Source organism: Aethalodelphis obliquidens, unplaced genomic scaffold (assembly GCF_003676395.1).
Source record: "Aethalodelphis obliquidens isolate GAN/ISIS:26980383/991018 unplaced genomic scaffold, ASM367639v1 scaffold11, whole genome shotgun sequence".
In the NCBI taxonomy this organism is placed as follows: Eukaryota; Metazoa; Chordata; class Mammalia; order Artiodactyla; family Delphinidae; genus Aethalodelphis; species Aethalodelphis obliquidens.
Window position 1 is genome coordinate 19338390 of NW_020837955.1, and position 15387 is coordinate 19353776.

Below are 15387 nucleotides of genomic sequence, written 5' to 3' on the forward strand. Positions count from 1 at the left end.
GATGTTCTGTGAAAACAGAATTGGGAGGCCATGGAACCTAAAATTAAGACAGGATTCTTAACATGGGAACATGGATGGGCTTCAGAAGAAGGTCCATGATGAACTCTCTGAAATTATATGCAAAATATGTATGTGCAAATGGACATTTTTCTGGATGCAAAGATCATATCTTTCATTATATTCTCCAAGGTAAAGAACTATTTCACTAGGATCTTACCCTAAAACTCAGTTATCTGACTCAACTCTCCTGTCTTATCAGAGGAGAGTTTTAAAACCTAACCTTTTACTCAAAATAGGAGATCTGGGTAGCCTAGAGGTCAGAGAAGAGCTTTTGAACTTTCCTTAACTTGGTGGAAAATAGTGACTGCTGAAAATAGGGCAATGAGAAAGGCAAGACTTCTTCCTTTCTATATTCAAGTTGAGGTTAGTCTAAATATATTTCTGCACGTACTCAGATACCATGGTGACAGGCATCATATAAATAGACAGTGGCAGCAGGGAGTAGGTCACGGATTATATCTATAAAACCAACATATCAGGCAGGATTAAACCCCCAACTAATACAGCTGGCTCCTCCTCATCCATAAAACCAAGCCTGAGAATTCCATATGGGAATTTGGAGGGGTACCTATGGCTACCTCCCCAATAACAAAGAGCTACTGTAGTCAAACAGTATAAGAATAAAAATCACCACTCAAAGTGCAGTGAGACTAAACGCCCCCATTCCAAATAACAAAAGGCATCTGCACCCCAGTCCACTGCTTCCTAGACACCCTAGGTCTCCCGTGTGTCTTATCTAACAACACATGCCCTACCAGTTTTATTTATAAGTATAATTCAACTAATGTTTGCAGCACATGTATGGGCAAGCATCTGTACGCATAAGCATATTTGCCATGATGAGTTTCACACACCTCCCTCAAATCCATAAGTCTAGAAGGCAAAGAAAGAGTGAAAACACGGGCAAGCCAACATATGAGGGGCAGTACCAGCCAAGGAGTGGGTGGGTCCTCCACAGCCACATTTATATTCACTGACTGCAATATTATACATTACTATAGGCTCTGATGCATCAGATGTAGCCTAGTATTTTGCAGCTTTCCTTAACACCTGCTGCTCTGCATCTCACTGTATATACTCCATGTATGAACACAGGGAGACAGGTTCCAGGAGGGCTCACCCAGTCTACGTAGGAAAAGGAGCTAACCTCACTTGGCAAAGAACTCTAGTACAAATGCCTATGCCTTAGGAAAAAGCAGCCATCCAACTCTCATCAATGACACTCATATACACCTCTTCTCAAAATATCAAGGGCCTTAGAATGCCAATCAGTCAGTCTTGAGGTGGCAAATAATTTTTTTTTAAGTCTTTACTGAATTTGTTACAATGTTGCTTCTGTTTTTTTTTTTATGTTTTAGGTTTTGTTTTTTTTTATGTTTTGGTTTTTTGGCTCGGAGGCATGTGGGATCTTAGCTCCCCAACCAGGGATCGAACCCGCACTCCCTTCATTGGAAGGCAAAGTCATAACCACTGGACTGCCAGGGAAGTCCCAAGATAGCAAATAATTATACATAGAGCTGAACACGACATAAAGTACTCAAAGAAATAAAGTCAACTGACCAACGAAGGATAAAGAATGGTCTCTTGCCTCATAGTTTTCCAGCTAGGTTAGTGAATGCTAAGATCCAGAAAAGATAAATATAAAAGACACTTTTTTATCTCTTTAAAAGATAATTGCCTCTTTAAATAAAAATGACAGAAATGTATCTTGGGGTTCATGACATATGTAAAAGTAAAATGTATGACAACAATAGCACAAAGGACAGAATGCAAGGTGGTGGTAGGAGAATAATGGAAAGCCCTGGGCCCCAGGGAGACAGACCAGAGTGAATGGGAGAATGCAATGGAAAAGGCAACGACAGGACAATGAGGAAGAGGACAACAGATGACGAGGATAGGAGAAAAGCCAGAGAGATCCCAGGGGCCAGAGACAGGGTGGCTAGCATAGAAAGAAAAGAAAATAGAATTAAATAGAAAATAAAACCAGAAGAGGATCAAAGGCAGGCAGAAATAATAACTACCACCAACTCTTTAGTACAATGCATAACTTCATCCCAGTTATAGACATAAACCATTTGTACTTGCTATAAGTCCTACAATTATACCAATATCCAGAGATTTGCATCATTTTTGTTTTCTCTTTAATCCTAAATTTTTAGAACCTAATAATCATACAACTATCCATAGGCAACCAAATAGTCCTTAATATTAAAAAGCACTGTTCTGACCTAAGAAATTCTACTAACTTTAGTCATTTCAATCTCTTTTGATCTCTCTTTAGCTCTTCTGACATTCCCTCAATTTCAAACTCTCACATAATCATACTCTTCTCCTAAAATATCAAAATGCCACTATTGCCACTTACTGTTATTCTCCTACTCCCCCTTCACCACCATAGGCAGTAACTGCAAAAAACTTGCTAATCCATTAATTAAAGATCTCTACTTTCCATTATGAAGGACTAAATTTAGAAAGCCAAATTGGGTTGGGAGGAAACCATGTGTCACAACAAGTGAGATGAATTCCATGGGAGGGTGTGGGGTTACTGACCCATTTCTCATAAAGCCTCTGACACTAACACACCCTTGTCTGCTCAGAATACAGAGAAGCTCTCCCAAGGGTGGGGCAACAATTTACCACTATAATCATCTGGAGAAGACTTTATTGTACCATCAGGTCACAAAAGCCACAGGACCTATCAGCAAGCAAATGCCTCAGGAAAAATGTCTCCTCTGCTTTTCTGAAACCTCCAATTTAGTTGCACAAAAGAAATGGGTGGCAAGCCAGCATTAATTGTACCCTTAGAGAAGAGCCACTTCCCTCCTACAGGGGTGGAGTGAGTTTACTGAGCTACCAAATGGATACAAAGACAAAAGTAAACACTAATTTGCTGTTTTTGTCTCTGGCACAGGAGGAGTGGTAAAATTGACACTGTCTGTAAACAGTAATAATGCCAGATATAACACAAAGAACAGGATTCCCCCCATCTCTCCACCCCCTCCCCACCTCCTCTCCCTAAGACATTCCTCCTGAGATTACTCATCCTGAGGAAACACACAGAAGCCTCCCTATAGTCCATATGCTGCTACCAAATGGAACCAAGGGAGAATCCAAGTTTGTACTGACTCCCCATTGGAAGAATCAATGGAACTCAAATATTTGTTTCTACCAGCTGACAAAAATTACAGGGAGGAGAAGGAACCAGACAGAAAGTATGAAATAATGGTATGTGACATGGCCAGGTTTGGATTAGAACAAGGCTGAAATGACAAAAAGAAGAGTTGAAAATAGAAGCATCCTAAACAAACTAAAAAGTTTTTTAAAAAAATTCAGCTTGTGCCCAGGCCTAGGGGTTCATAAAAGATATAGGAAGGGCCTTCCCTGGTGGTGCAGTGGTTAGGAATCCACCTGCCAATGCAGGGGACACGGGTTTGAGCCCTGGTCTGGGAAGATCCCACATGCTTCAGAGCAACTAAGCCCGTGCGCCACAACTACTGAGCCTGCGCTCTAGGGCCCATGAGCCACAACTACTGAGCCCGCATGCCACAACTACAGAAGCCCACACGCCTAGAGCCTGTGATCTGCAACAAGAGAAGCCACTGCAATGAGAAGCCCACTCGCCGCAACTAGAGAAAGCCCATGTGCAATGACGAAGACCCAGTGCAGCCACAAATAAATAAATAAATTTGTTAAAAAAAAAAAAAAAGATATAGGAAAAGAGGATGAATTCAAAAGAGAAAGTTACCTGACCAGAGCTCCCGCCAGGTATAATGCAGGCGTACTCTACACTTCTTCTGATAGCAAAGTAGTTTATGTACTACCTGAATGCAGCGCCTGTAAGAGAAAAAGAGAAAAACTGGAATAAGCCTAAAAATATGGTGCAACTCACCACAGATACCCTTTCTTTAATGAGGCAGCTTTTGCTAAGGCCACAAAAGACACTGGATATGAATCTGTACACCTGGGAAAGAAATGAACTTCTACCTGCAGCTTTCTGGTAGATAAATCCCCCCTGCCCAAAAAGGGAACCCTCTTGCACTGTTGGTAGGAATGTAAATTGATACAGCCACTATGGAGAACAGTATGGAGGTTCCTTAAAAAACTAAAAATAGGGCTTCCCTGGTGGCGCAGTGGTTGAGAGTCCGCCTGCCGATGCAGGGAACATGGGTTCGTGCCCTGGTCTGGGAAGATCCCACATGCCGCGGAGAGGCTGGGCCCATGAGCCATGGCCACTGAGCCTGCGCATCCGGAGCCTGTGCTCCGCGACTGGAGAGGCCACAACAGCGAGAGGCCCGCGTACGGCAAAAAAAAAAAAACAACTAAAAATAGAACTACCATATGACATAGCAATCCCCCTACTGGGCATATACCCTGAGAAAACCATAATTCAAAAAAGAGTCATGCACCACAATGTTCACTGCAGCTCTATTTACAATAGCCAGGACATGGAGGCAACCTAAGTGTCCATCAACAGATGAATGGATAAAGAAGATGTGGCACATATATACAATGGAATATTACTCAGCCAGAAAAAGAAATGAAATTGAGTTATTTGTAGTGAGGTGGATGGACCCTAGAGTTTGTCATACAGAGTGAAGTAAGTCAGAAAGAGAAAAACAAATACCGTATGCTAACACATATATATGGAATCTAAAAAAAAAAAACAAACTGGTTCTGATGAACCTAGGGGCAGGACAGGAATAAAGACACAGACGTAGAGAATGGATGTGAGGACCTGGGAAGGGGGAAGGGTAAGCTGGGACGAAGTGAGAGAGTGGCATGGACATATACACACTACCAAATGTAAAACAGATAGCTAGTGGGAAGCAGCCGCATAGCACAAGGAGATCAGCTCGGTGCTTTGTGACCACCTAGAGGGGTGGGATAGGGAGGATGGGAGGGAGACATAAGAGGGAAGACATATGGAGATATATGTATATGTATAGCTGATTCACTTTGTTATAAAGCAGAAACCATACATCATTGTAAAGCAATTATACTCCAATAAAGGTGTTAAAAAAAAAATCCCCCCTCCCCATCCCACACACACTGCTTGTGCTAATTCCCCCTATCACTAGGAAAAGGGAGCTATAACCACATATAGGTCAATATTCAATTAGGCACTACTGATACCATTCCCTTGAGTGTCTTTCCTGAGAGGAAGGAGGCACCACTAGACCAAAATTAGACTACTCCATTCGAAATTGCAGACATAGGATGCAAAAACATAAAATTAAAGACCTTAAGTCTTTAGATCTATTTAAATTTGTTTTTAATATAAATTAAATTTTAAATAAAATGTAAATTTTATTTACATTAAAAGTTAAATTAAAAATTCAGTTCTGGGGACTTCCCTGGTGGTCCAGTGGTCAAGACTCCACGCTTCCAATGCAGGTGGCCTGGGTTCAATCCCTGGTCAGGGAACTAGATCCCACATGCTGCAACTAAAAGATCCCACATGCCGCAATTAAAGATCCCGCATGCTGCAACGAAGATCCCACATGTGGCAACTAAGACCCAGCACAGCCAAATAAATAAATAATTTAAAATATATATTTAAATATATATATATATATATATATATATATAAAATATATATATATACTGGCTGAATGACTCTAAGCTGACTGCTTAGGGTGTTTCTTTTATGCATGTAGTGGTTTCCTATTTCAACACAAGACAGTTCCATTTTAACCTGAAATCTTCTTGTGGGGTCCACAAGAAGTCTCTACCCACAGAGAATCCCTGATTAGAAGGAGTCCAAGTTTTCCATGTAAGAGTAACTTAAAGGAGAGTTTACTCTCCCCAGAGACTATTTCCCCTAACTCCCAAATCCTGGGCCAGCAGTGGGAGTGGCGGCAAGAATCACAGAGTAGACATCCAGAAGAAGAAATTCATTTGTTGGGTTTTCCTACCTCTTACTGCTCCAGGCAAGACTTTTCTCTCTTTTTTTTTCCGTATAAGCACCTCCCCCCATTATTACTTTACCTACAGCATTCATACACAGATATGAGACTATTTCGTTTCTGACACAGATTCTGACTTGAGTATTAAGTGTTTCCATGCTCCATATTTCTTCATATTTCACCAGGAAGATTATACACTTATCTGAAATGGTAGAAATTCATTTTGCTTTCAATTTCTCATTGCGCTGTATGTTGCTGAAAAGCAGTACATAATGAGAAGTGAGAGCAGCAAGCTGGCCTGATGCCCAGCTCGGAGCAGATAAGTTCACCTAAAAAGGACTTGATGCTCCAAATGTCAAAAACTGGAAAGAAGACTGGAAGTTGGGGGAGGGAGATATGGAAATATGCCCATGGGTAGTAATGAAGAAAGTGAATTCAGCCTGAGGGTAAGAACTTCTGCCCAGGCTCTGTCAGCTTGTTATCTTCTCCATCTTCCCTAACCTCAGGACATTCAATTAGGAAGCAGGTGGAAAAAGAACTGAGAAAGCAAGGCAAAACAAAAAAAGGCAGGAACTACTGGGGAGAGGGAGTTAAAATATTTAGTGTAGATCAGGTTCACTGGCTGAGATGTGAGGGTTTGGGTGGACAGTGACATACCGTAACTCTAAGTACTGAATACACAGTCTTATCATGCCATCCTCATCTTCAACTGTTACACCCATCATCCACTTAAATCAGGTAACATTTTTTCTACTCTCTTATCCTTCCTCCATGTACCCTACACTCTAATCCTCCTGAATTACTTTCTATTCTCCAAACATGCCACACTTTCAAGTCTCCAAGCTTTTGAACATGCTGGTCCCCTGCTTGGGATGTCCCTCCCCCACTCCTTTGCATAGAAAACTCCTATTGTTTCTTCATGACTCAGGTCAAACACAGCCCCCTTTGATGCCCCAGTGAGCATTAGTCACCCTGTACAAATCTTTCCTTTGTCATTTATCACAGTAGTAGTTAAGAAAGAGTACAGCCTCTGGGGTCAGACAGACTTGAGTTTGAATCTTGGTGATGCAACTTAACTAGGTAGGTAACTGTGGTAGCCGGCCTGCAAGATGGCCCCCAATGGTCCCCACCTCCTGGCATTCACAACCTTATGGAGTCTCCTCCCACATTGTATTAGGCTTGGTCTGTATGACCAACAGAAATGGCATGTCATTTGAGATTAAGTTATAAAAGGCATTATAGCTTCCATCCTGGGCTCTCACTCTTCTCTTTCTCTCTTGGATTACTTGCTTTGAAGAAAGCCAGCTGCCATGTCAAGCAACCCTATGGAGAGGCCCACATGGCAAGGAACTGAGATTTACCAACAACCATGTAAGTGAGCTTGGAAGCAATTCTCCAGCCCCAGTACAGCCCAGTAGAGCCCCAGTAAAGCTAACACACTAACTGCAGCCTCTGCCAAACCCTATGCCCAAACTACCCAGCTAAGCTGCTAGGATTTCTGAGCCACAACAACTATGAGGTAGTAAATGTTTGTTTTAAACCCCTATGTTTTGAAGTAGTTTGTTACATAGCAATAGATAATACACCTGAGAAGGGGTGGGAACAGCTTAGGATTTACTGTAAGAAACTTTGGGTTCAAGTCCAGGCAATGGTGCTTACTAACAGAACAACCCAACCTCCAGAGCCTCAGTTTCCTTGCCTGGAAAATGAGAAAACTAAGACTATAATAATATACTACAACATAAAGAGCATATCCTAGAACTAGAACATTAGATAAACAAGCTAAAAATATAATCTGTAGCAAAACAAATCTGATCCCTGAGGTACTGATGTTCAGCGATCCTATCTAAAACAAGCAGAAAACTCATCTGGTAAGTGTTATAAAAAAAAAAAAGCAGCTTTTCATGGTCTTTGAGTTGAAATAAAGGATCAGACTAACTTTTTTTTTTTTTCAGACTAACTTTTAAACACCCAAAAGATACGGAAAAATGCAAACCACAACCTACTTACCTAAAAGTAAAATTTGTATCATTATTTCATATCTAGGAAACCAAAAATATGTAGCCTACAAACAGTCTAAAAAGCTGGAGATCTACTCTAGTCAGAGTAAAATCTTTCATATCTCCCTAGATCCCAGGCCTAGCATTGGAATGAGGTACACTAAGCTTGCTGTGCACCAAACTTCCTCTTACTCAAAAAAGTGGAGGTACTAATTCTGTTGTCAGATTGAATTCAGATGCATTTTAAGGAATAAAGATAATACATATATTTGAGATCACACTAACGTGGCACAGCTGTTAGGCACTGATGATAAGAAGAATGCTGAAATACCAAAGAAGAGAGAAAGCCTAAAGGCTTAAACTTTATTAAAATATGAAGATTTTCAGTCATCTCTAGTTATACTGGTTGTAAAGAATTGTGACAGACAATCAGATCTCCTCAGGAGGCAGGAATCTCCCAGCCTGGCCACTATATACATAATCTGCCTAGCTAGCAGAGTTCTGACTATGTGGCTAGTACAATGTAGGCTAAGAATGAACCAAAAGATCTATCCCTCTGGCCTTTCCATATCTTTTAAATACTGCTGACTCCTTTGATGCCAAAGCCCAGGGATGACTAAGTGGTCTGCTAGTATTCCATATCCTTGGATACAGGAGTCAGCTATGATCACTGCTTCAACGCATCAGCCCTGTTCTTCATGCAGTGTGCCTAAAAGTGATAATGAAGATACATAGTTTGTACTTTTCCCCCCTTCTGGAAAAATGTATAAAACAGGCCATAAAACACTCCCTGACACTTCTCTGCACATAAATGTGCTTTTCCTGAAGTGTACATAAAAATTTTGTGACTATTAAACTTCCCATCACTCCATTCTATAAAACAGATTTGCACACATTAAATGAACCACGGTACTTACACATAGAGATCCATAGGAAACTCCTTCATCATGTGTGTTACAATAAACTCTACCATCAGGTCTGAATGGGAAAAAGAGAAAAATTAGATCAATCAGAATGAAATTCATTGCTTGCCTTTGGGCTGGGAAAAAAACCTTCTCAGTGCACTTTATTTTATATAAGGCACTTTTTGCAACACTTTCACCACCTGCCCTTGTAAGGTAAAAAGAAAATTAGTTCTCTCCTACTTCCAGAAGGATACTTTGACCTGCCAATAAACTCAGATACAAGGGAGATTTCATTGTACAGATATTTCATACCATGACACTAATGCAAAATGCCAGAAGGAAATCATATTCTGAGAACCAAGTGATGAGGCAAGCAGAGAAAAAAACTATGGATCACATCCGTGTAACCAGACTCAAACTCTAAAGCTATGTCAGTCTATCTCGTCTTCCTATCACACTCAGTTTGACAGGTATTGACTGAAATGGTCTGAGGAGCTTTGGGTCAATAGAGGCTTAATATTATATAGCCTTAATTATTGTTTCTAAAATCAAGTAGATTTAGGAGGTAGGGCTGAATACCCAGGTGAAATGGAATTAAGAGTTCAGATCATTTACCTGAGGAAAATGTAGAATTCTGGGCAGATTAAATTACCTACAATACAGCCCCTTAGCTGTCAGCTCTGTCAGCCTCCTCTCAGCTTAATTTACTCAGAGGAAGTTTTATATGTCTGAACCTTGAACTTTAAGCCTCCTGGCCAGCTGACACACAATTTGGACCAAGAAAGGGAGGGAAGAATTTGAAATCTTGATCAAGTGTAAGACAGTTTACAAATTTAAATCATGTATCAAGGTTAGACTTAGACATTTGTCTCCCTACAAAGATCTTTTTCTTTGAACAAGAGCACCCTTTAATTGAGCATTATACTCCTTGGGATTGCTTTACCAAACTCAACAAGAAACATGGTTTCTTAGGCCAGGGAAGAAACATAACCAGTAACTTCTTCTCTGAGGAGGAAGCGCACATCAACCAGGATCTATCCCTCATCTTAATCATGAAAACCTATCGCTGGCGCAGAAACATGCCAATTTTGATGATACTCACCCAGTACTGCACATACCAAAGGACGGCAGGGAAGGTTCTTGTCTGCTGCCTTCTTCCTGTGTCTCATAGGCTTCACATAAAAAAGAAATGAAACTAGTAGACATCTGAACTAACATCCAATGGCTTACCATCATGTTTTTCATGCAAATAAAATCACTACTGGGGGCTTCCCTGGTGGTGCAGTGGTTAAGAATCTGCCTGCCAATGCAGGGGACACGGGTTCAAGCCCTGGTCCGGGAAGATCCCACATGCCGCGGAGCTACTAAGCCCGTGCACCACAACTACTGAGCCTGCGCTCTAGAGCCCGTGAGCCACAACTACTGAGCCTGTGTGCCACAACTACTGAAGCCCGCGTGCCTAGAGCCCGTGCTCCGCAACAAGAGAGGGCACCACAGTGAGAAGCCCGCACACCGCAACAAAGAGTAGCCCCCGCTCACCGCAACTAGAGAAAGCCCGTGCGCAGCAACGAAGACCCAGCACAGCCAATAAATAAATAAAAAGAAATTTATTTTTCAAAAAAGAAAATGTGACTGTGTAAAGGCAGCAACAGTAGCAGTTTAAAAAAAATAGTTTTTTTTTAAGAAAGTTTTAATATAAACCTCAATGTGATATTTCTGAACATACCTCCAAGTTTTAGGAAATTCCCTGATCCTTCATACTCTTATTTCCCCCACCTCTCAGATGAATAAATCAAAGCAGGATCTAGCATCAACCAATCAAAGATCGTACTACATTTTGAAAGCAAAAGGCTTAGGCCCATCTCCTTGTTGAAATCTACATTACTGATACATTCTATCTCGTATATACTTGTATAAAAGTATATCTCTAGTCAAGATATACTTTTGAGGGGTTTTTTTGTTTGTTTTTAAATTTATTTATTTTACTTATTTACTTTTGGCTGCGTTGGGTCTTCGCTGCTGTGTGCGGGCTTCCTCTACTTGCTGCAAGCAGGGGCTACCCTTCGTTGAGGTGCGCGTGCTTCTCATTGGGGTGGCTTCTCTTGTTGTGGAGCATGGGCTCTAGGCACGCAGGCTTCATTAGTTGTGGCACACGAGCTCAGCAGTTGTGACGCACAGGCTTAGTTGCTCCGTGGCATGTCGGATCTTCCCGGACCAGGGATCAAACCCATGTCTCGTGCACTGGCAGGCGGATTCTTAACCACTGTGCCACCAGGGAAGTCCCTTTTTGTTTTTTGTTTGTTTGTTTGTTTGTTTTTGGCCACGTTGGGTGGCATGTGGGATCTTAGTTCCCCGACCAGGGATCAAACCCATGCCCCCTGCAGAGGAACTGCAGAGTCTTAACCACTGGACTGCCAGGGAAGTCCCCTGATACATTCTAATATTACTGCCATGGGTATATGATTATGGATCTTTCCACCCTCTCTTGAGCAGGTAACACCTCCATGACACACACAAAAAATCCCAACAACCAGTATGGGTCTTCTGAACAGCAGTTAAGCAAGAGCCCTTTAGCATAAATTTCCACCCACACTTGTTCTAGTAGGATCAATTTTGTGTTGGCAGAAAAATTCCTCTAAGAAAAAACAAGAAGCAAAAGTCACACTTACCATTCTATGTAAGTTTACTCGAAAATTCATGTTGTCATCATGCAAAAATGCATTGGCATACTGATCCTAATAAAAATAAAAACAGATTAAAAGTAAGGAATGAGTGCTATACTTAAGACACTTAGTTTATAATCTGTCTATAATCTATCATCTTAAAGCCCAAGGATTTGTAGGACTTAAAGAACTCCTTTCAAGGACCAGTTAGAGAGTAATGGGATGAGCCTAGAGCCTTTATGTCAAGCCCCACTTAAGCCATGAGATTTCACTTGGGTGTAATTTCCCAGTGTGTCTCTAACTGGCCAAAAGTCTCTAAGCAAATTACGAACAATAAAAATTAAGGCACAGGCACTTGAGGCAAATGCTGAGAGGCATGTGTTTTCCTATTCTCTCTTCCTTCCCATCTGCCCAAGGAGCCTGCTCTGTTTGTGACAGCTTGAAGGTTTTCATAGGGATTGCAGGATACATGTGCAGGCCCCACATGAGGATCTACGATTAAGAAGAAAGGTCTGCACTCCGCCGGGAACGGGCTTGGCATAGCAAGAGAAAGCTGCTTACACAGGCAACATGGCAGTAGGTAAGACCCCGTCTCTCCCTGGCTTTGCTGAAGACTGATATAAAATCAAAAACCTCTCACCATGAATCAGTAATAAACATCCCTTGGCCCTTTCCCAACATCTCTTCTGAAGATCTGATGTGCCTACAGACTCCAATTCCTAGGAACTGTTACCATTTGTGAAAAACAACTCCTTTGAAGATTTTCTTAGAAAGATTTTTGAAAAGCAATTACACCAGTTCCACTGCTAATAAGCAGCTCTTCTATAACCAGCTACCCCTAACCTGGTGAAAAGCAGGTCATCTTTTCACCAAGAATATAAAAATGGAAAGACTGAGAGAGATCTCTGTTCCACATGGACCACGCCTTAATTGTTTTTCTTAGGAGAGAAAAGATGAGAGTAAGGAGTAAGTGAAGGAAGAGTCTGAAACTACAAATTTAGCTCTAAATTGACTCAATTTCTGCCATACCTGTGTTGCCACCAAGATCTAGGGTGAGTTCAGGCCTAATTAATCCAACCAAAAGTGTCTCCTTACAAAGCCCAAGCATCTCTTCTTTTTTCCCCTCGGGTTCTTGTTCTTCATCAAACTGCAATCAGCCCACTTTACTCAGTTTCCAATGCCCCTCTTCGGCTTTTGTCTCCACCTGTCCCCACAGAAACCTGAGCTCCTTTTTTCATTTTGCTAAATGCAAAAGACCCAACATGTACAGTTTCAAAAGGGCAGGACTGTTTTCTCTGAAGAGGTATAACTCTCTTCAGAGTTTCAAACTCTGAAGAACTAGAATCTTAAAAAAATAAAATAAAAAAAGAACTAGAATATTCCAGTTATAGCAGTTATCACATCACAATTCATTATTAGGTCATGCAGTAAATACTGAGCCTACTATGTGCCAGACGCTAAGAATACACTGGTGAAGAAGACAAAGTACCGCCTATTGCTTACATTCTAGTGGTGCTTACATTCTAGTGGAGGAGATAATACAAAGTGGGAAGATTTTCTCTCCTAAACTTCGGGATTCTAAAAGTCAGGGGACAGGAACTTGGAAGAAGCGCAGAAAGAGACAGCACTTTGTTAAGAGATTAGCTAATACCAGAAGGCTGGTGAGACCTACCTCTGCAATACACGTAAGGATAATCAGACAGAGTTTGCCACTGTGAAGCCGGTGCTCATCTGAAAAGAAAAAATAAACCCTTCTCTCTAAATCATCCAGACCATGTTTCTATAGAGAATAAAGATGTGTATCATCAAAAAGAACATTCACACTTTCTCTCCCCACAAAATTCATGAATGAAAATCAAGGTTCTACTAGAGTAATCCTTGCTTTTCTTCTAGGCAAAAGAATTCCCCCGTAAGATTTTTTTCCTAAGTATCCTGGTAGTCTGATGGATAGCTAACCATCTTCCTGAGAACCATCCAATTATTGTAATGGTCACTAATACCATGGCCCAAGTCAGGGCTATGCCCTCTGTTTCCATATCAGCCCTTTGCTTCTGAATAATCAAACCTATTCCCTTTCCCATCCCTCCTCATCCACTAGCTAAAAGCACCACCACCTTGACCCATCTACCACAAAATCTAGAAAAGTTTTATAACTGTTCATAGCAAACTGGCTATGAATCAGAAAGAAATTAACTGGAGACTAGGGTCAAGCTCATGCTTCTCCTTGCACTGTGAACACTACTTATGACCATAAGCTGATCATTTTTCTTCCTGCCAAAGCTATTCACTCTAAAATATTTATTTAGTACCTACTATGTGGCAGGCACTGTGCTAGGCAATAGAGACACAGCACTGAACTAAACAAAGGTCTGTGGTCTCCCAGAACTCACATTCTTGTTATTAAAAAAGAAGGCAGGGCTTCCCTGGTGGCACAGTGGTTGAGAGTCCGCCTGCCGATGCAGGGGACACGGGTTCGTGCCCCGGTCCGGGAGGATCCCACATGCCGCGGAGCGGCTGGGCTCGTGAGCCACGGCCCCTGAGCCTGAGCGTCCAGAGCCTGTGCTCCACAACGGGAGAGGCCACAACAGTGAGAGGCCCGCGTACAGCAAAAAAAAAAAAAGAAGGCAACCTCAGTAACAGGGCTCTAAGCCCAAACAAATGACCCAGAAAGAGCTACTCCATCACTGCCAATTACCAGAACCATCAAAACTTCTTTACTTTCCAGGATCTTTGTGGGTGAAGGGGTGAAATGGAGGTAAAAAGAGGGTCATTGGGACTCCCTGGTGGTCCAGTGGTTAAGAATCCACCTTCCAATGCAGAGGACTGGGGTTTGATCCCTGGTCAGGGAACTAAGATCCCACATGCCGCAGGGCAACTAAGCCCATGAGTGACAACTACTAAGCCCGCACTCCACAACTAGAGAGCCCATGCACCACAACTAGAGAGAAGCCCGCGTGCCGACACAAATATCTCACGTGCCACAACTAAGACCTGACAAAGCCAGATAAAGAAATAAATATTTTTTAAAAAGAAAAAAAGGTCATACCAGCATATCCAAACCAGAAAAATGGCTTATGATGTTTTAAATTAGCTTTGACGGGACCCAGACTAAAGTCCATTCTGGAGAGATCTATTAACGGATTACAGTGCTGTAGAAGTTAGCTAACAGTACACACCCTGACATTAACCTGTTACTTCCTCAAAGATGGAATCTATCAACTAAAACCTGACAATCAGAAGGCATAATGAGGGTGTGGTCAAAGAAATACATTTGCTTCTCCTCAGTGACAGGCAGTGCAAAAGAGTAATGATGATGCTCCTATCTGACATTCCCAGTAGCTTACAGCAGAGCCCCTAGGCCAGAAGAGAAATGCCTTTGCCTGCAAAATTAGATTCATAAGACTCTTCTACCTATTCCTGGCCAGAGTTTCTCTGGCACTATCCTCCCCTTCCCCTTAAGCTGATAAGCAACTCTTGTAGAAAAGCCTGCAGCTATCTCTCCACTTAAAAGAAATTGTTACTGAAAACAAAAATAAGGCATATTTCATTATAAACATTTTTTTAATTCAGAAAAGCACAAAAAAAGAACAATAAAAACCAAGTTTAATCACAGCACCGGGAATTCCCTGGTGGCACAGTGGTTAAGAATCCACCTGCCAATGCAGGGGACATGGGTTCGAGCCCTGGTCCGGGAAGATCCCACATGCTGCGGAGCAACTAAGCCCGTGCACCACAACTACTGAGCCTGCACTGTAGGGCCCGCGAGCCACAACTACTGAAGCCTGCACACCTAGAGCCCGTGCTCCGCAACAAGAGAAGCCACCACAATGAGAAGCCCGTGCACACCGCAATG

General features: G+C 41.9%; 1 protein-coding gene across 8 annotated transcripts in view; it reads right to left on the minus strand.

Moving 5' to 3' along the window:
• ARMH3 (armadillo like helical domain containing 3) overlaps positions 1–15387 on the minus strand; it is a 176667-nt gene that overhangs the window by 108389 nt on the left and 52891 nt on the right. For all 8 annotated transcript variants that reach the window (XM_027112371.1, XM_027112374.1, XM_027112376.1 and 5 more), the window contains 5 exons: positions 13207–13265; positions 11541–11606; positions 9974–10043; positions 8884–8944; positions 3806–3894 (listed from right to left, as the gene is read on the minus strand). In XM_027112371.1, the coding sequence (XP_026968172.1) occupies positions 3806–3894; positions 8884–8944; positions 9974–10043; positions 11541–11606; positions 13207–13265 (345 nt within the window). The remainder of the gene's footprint in view (positions 1–3805; positions 3895–8883; positions 8945–9973; positions 10044–11540; positions 11607–13206; positions 13266–15387) is intronic.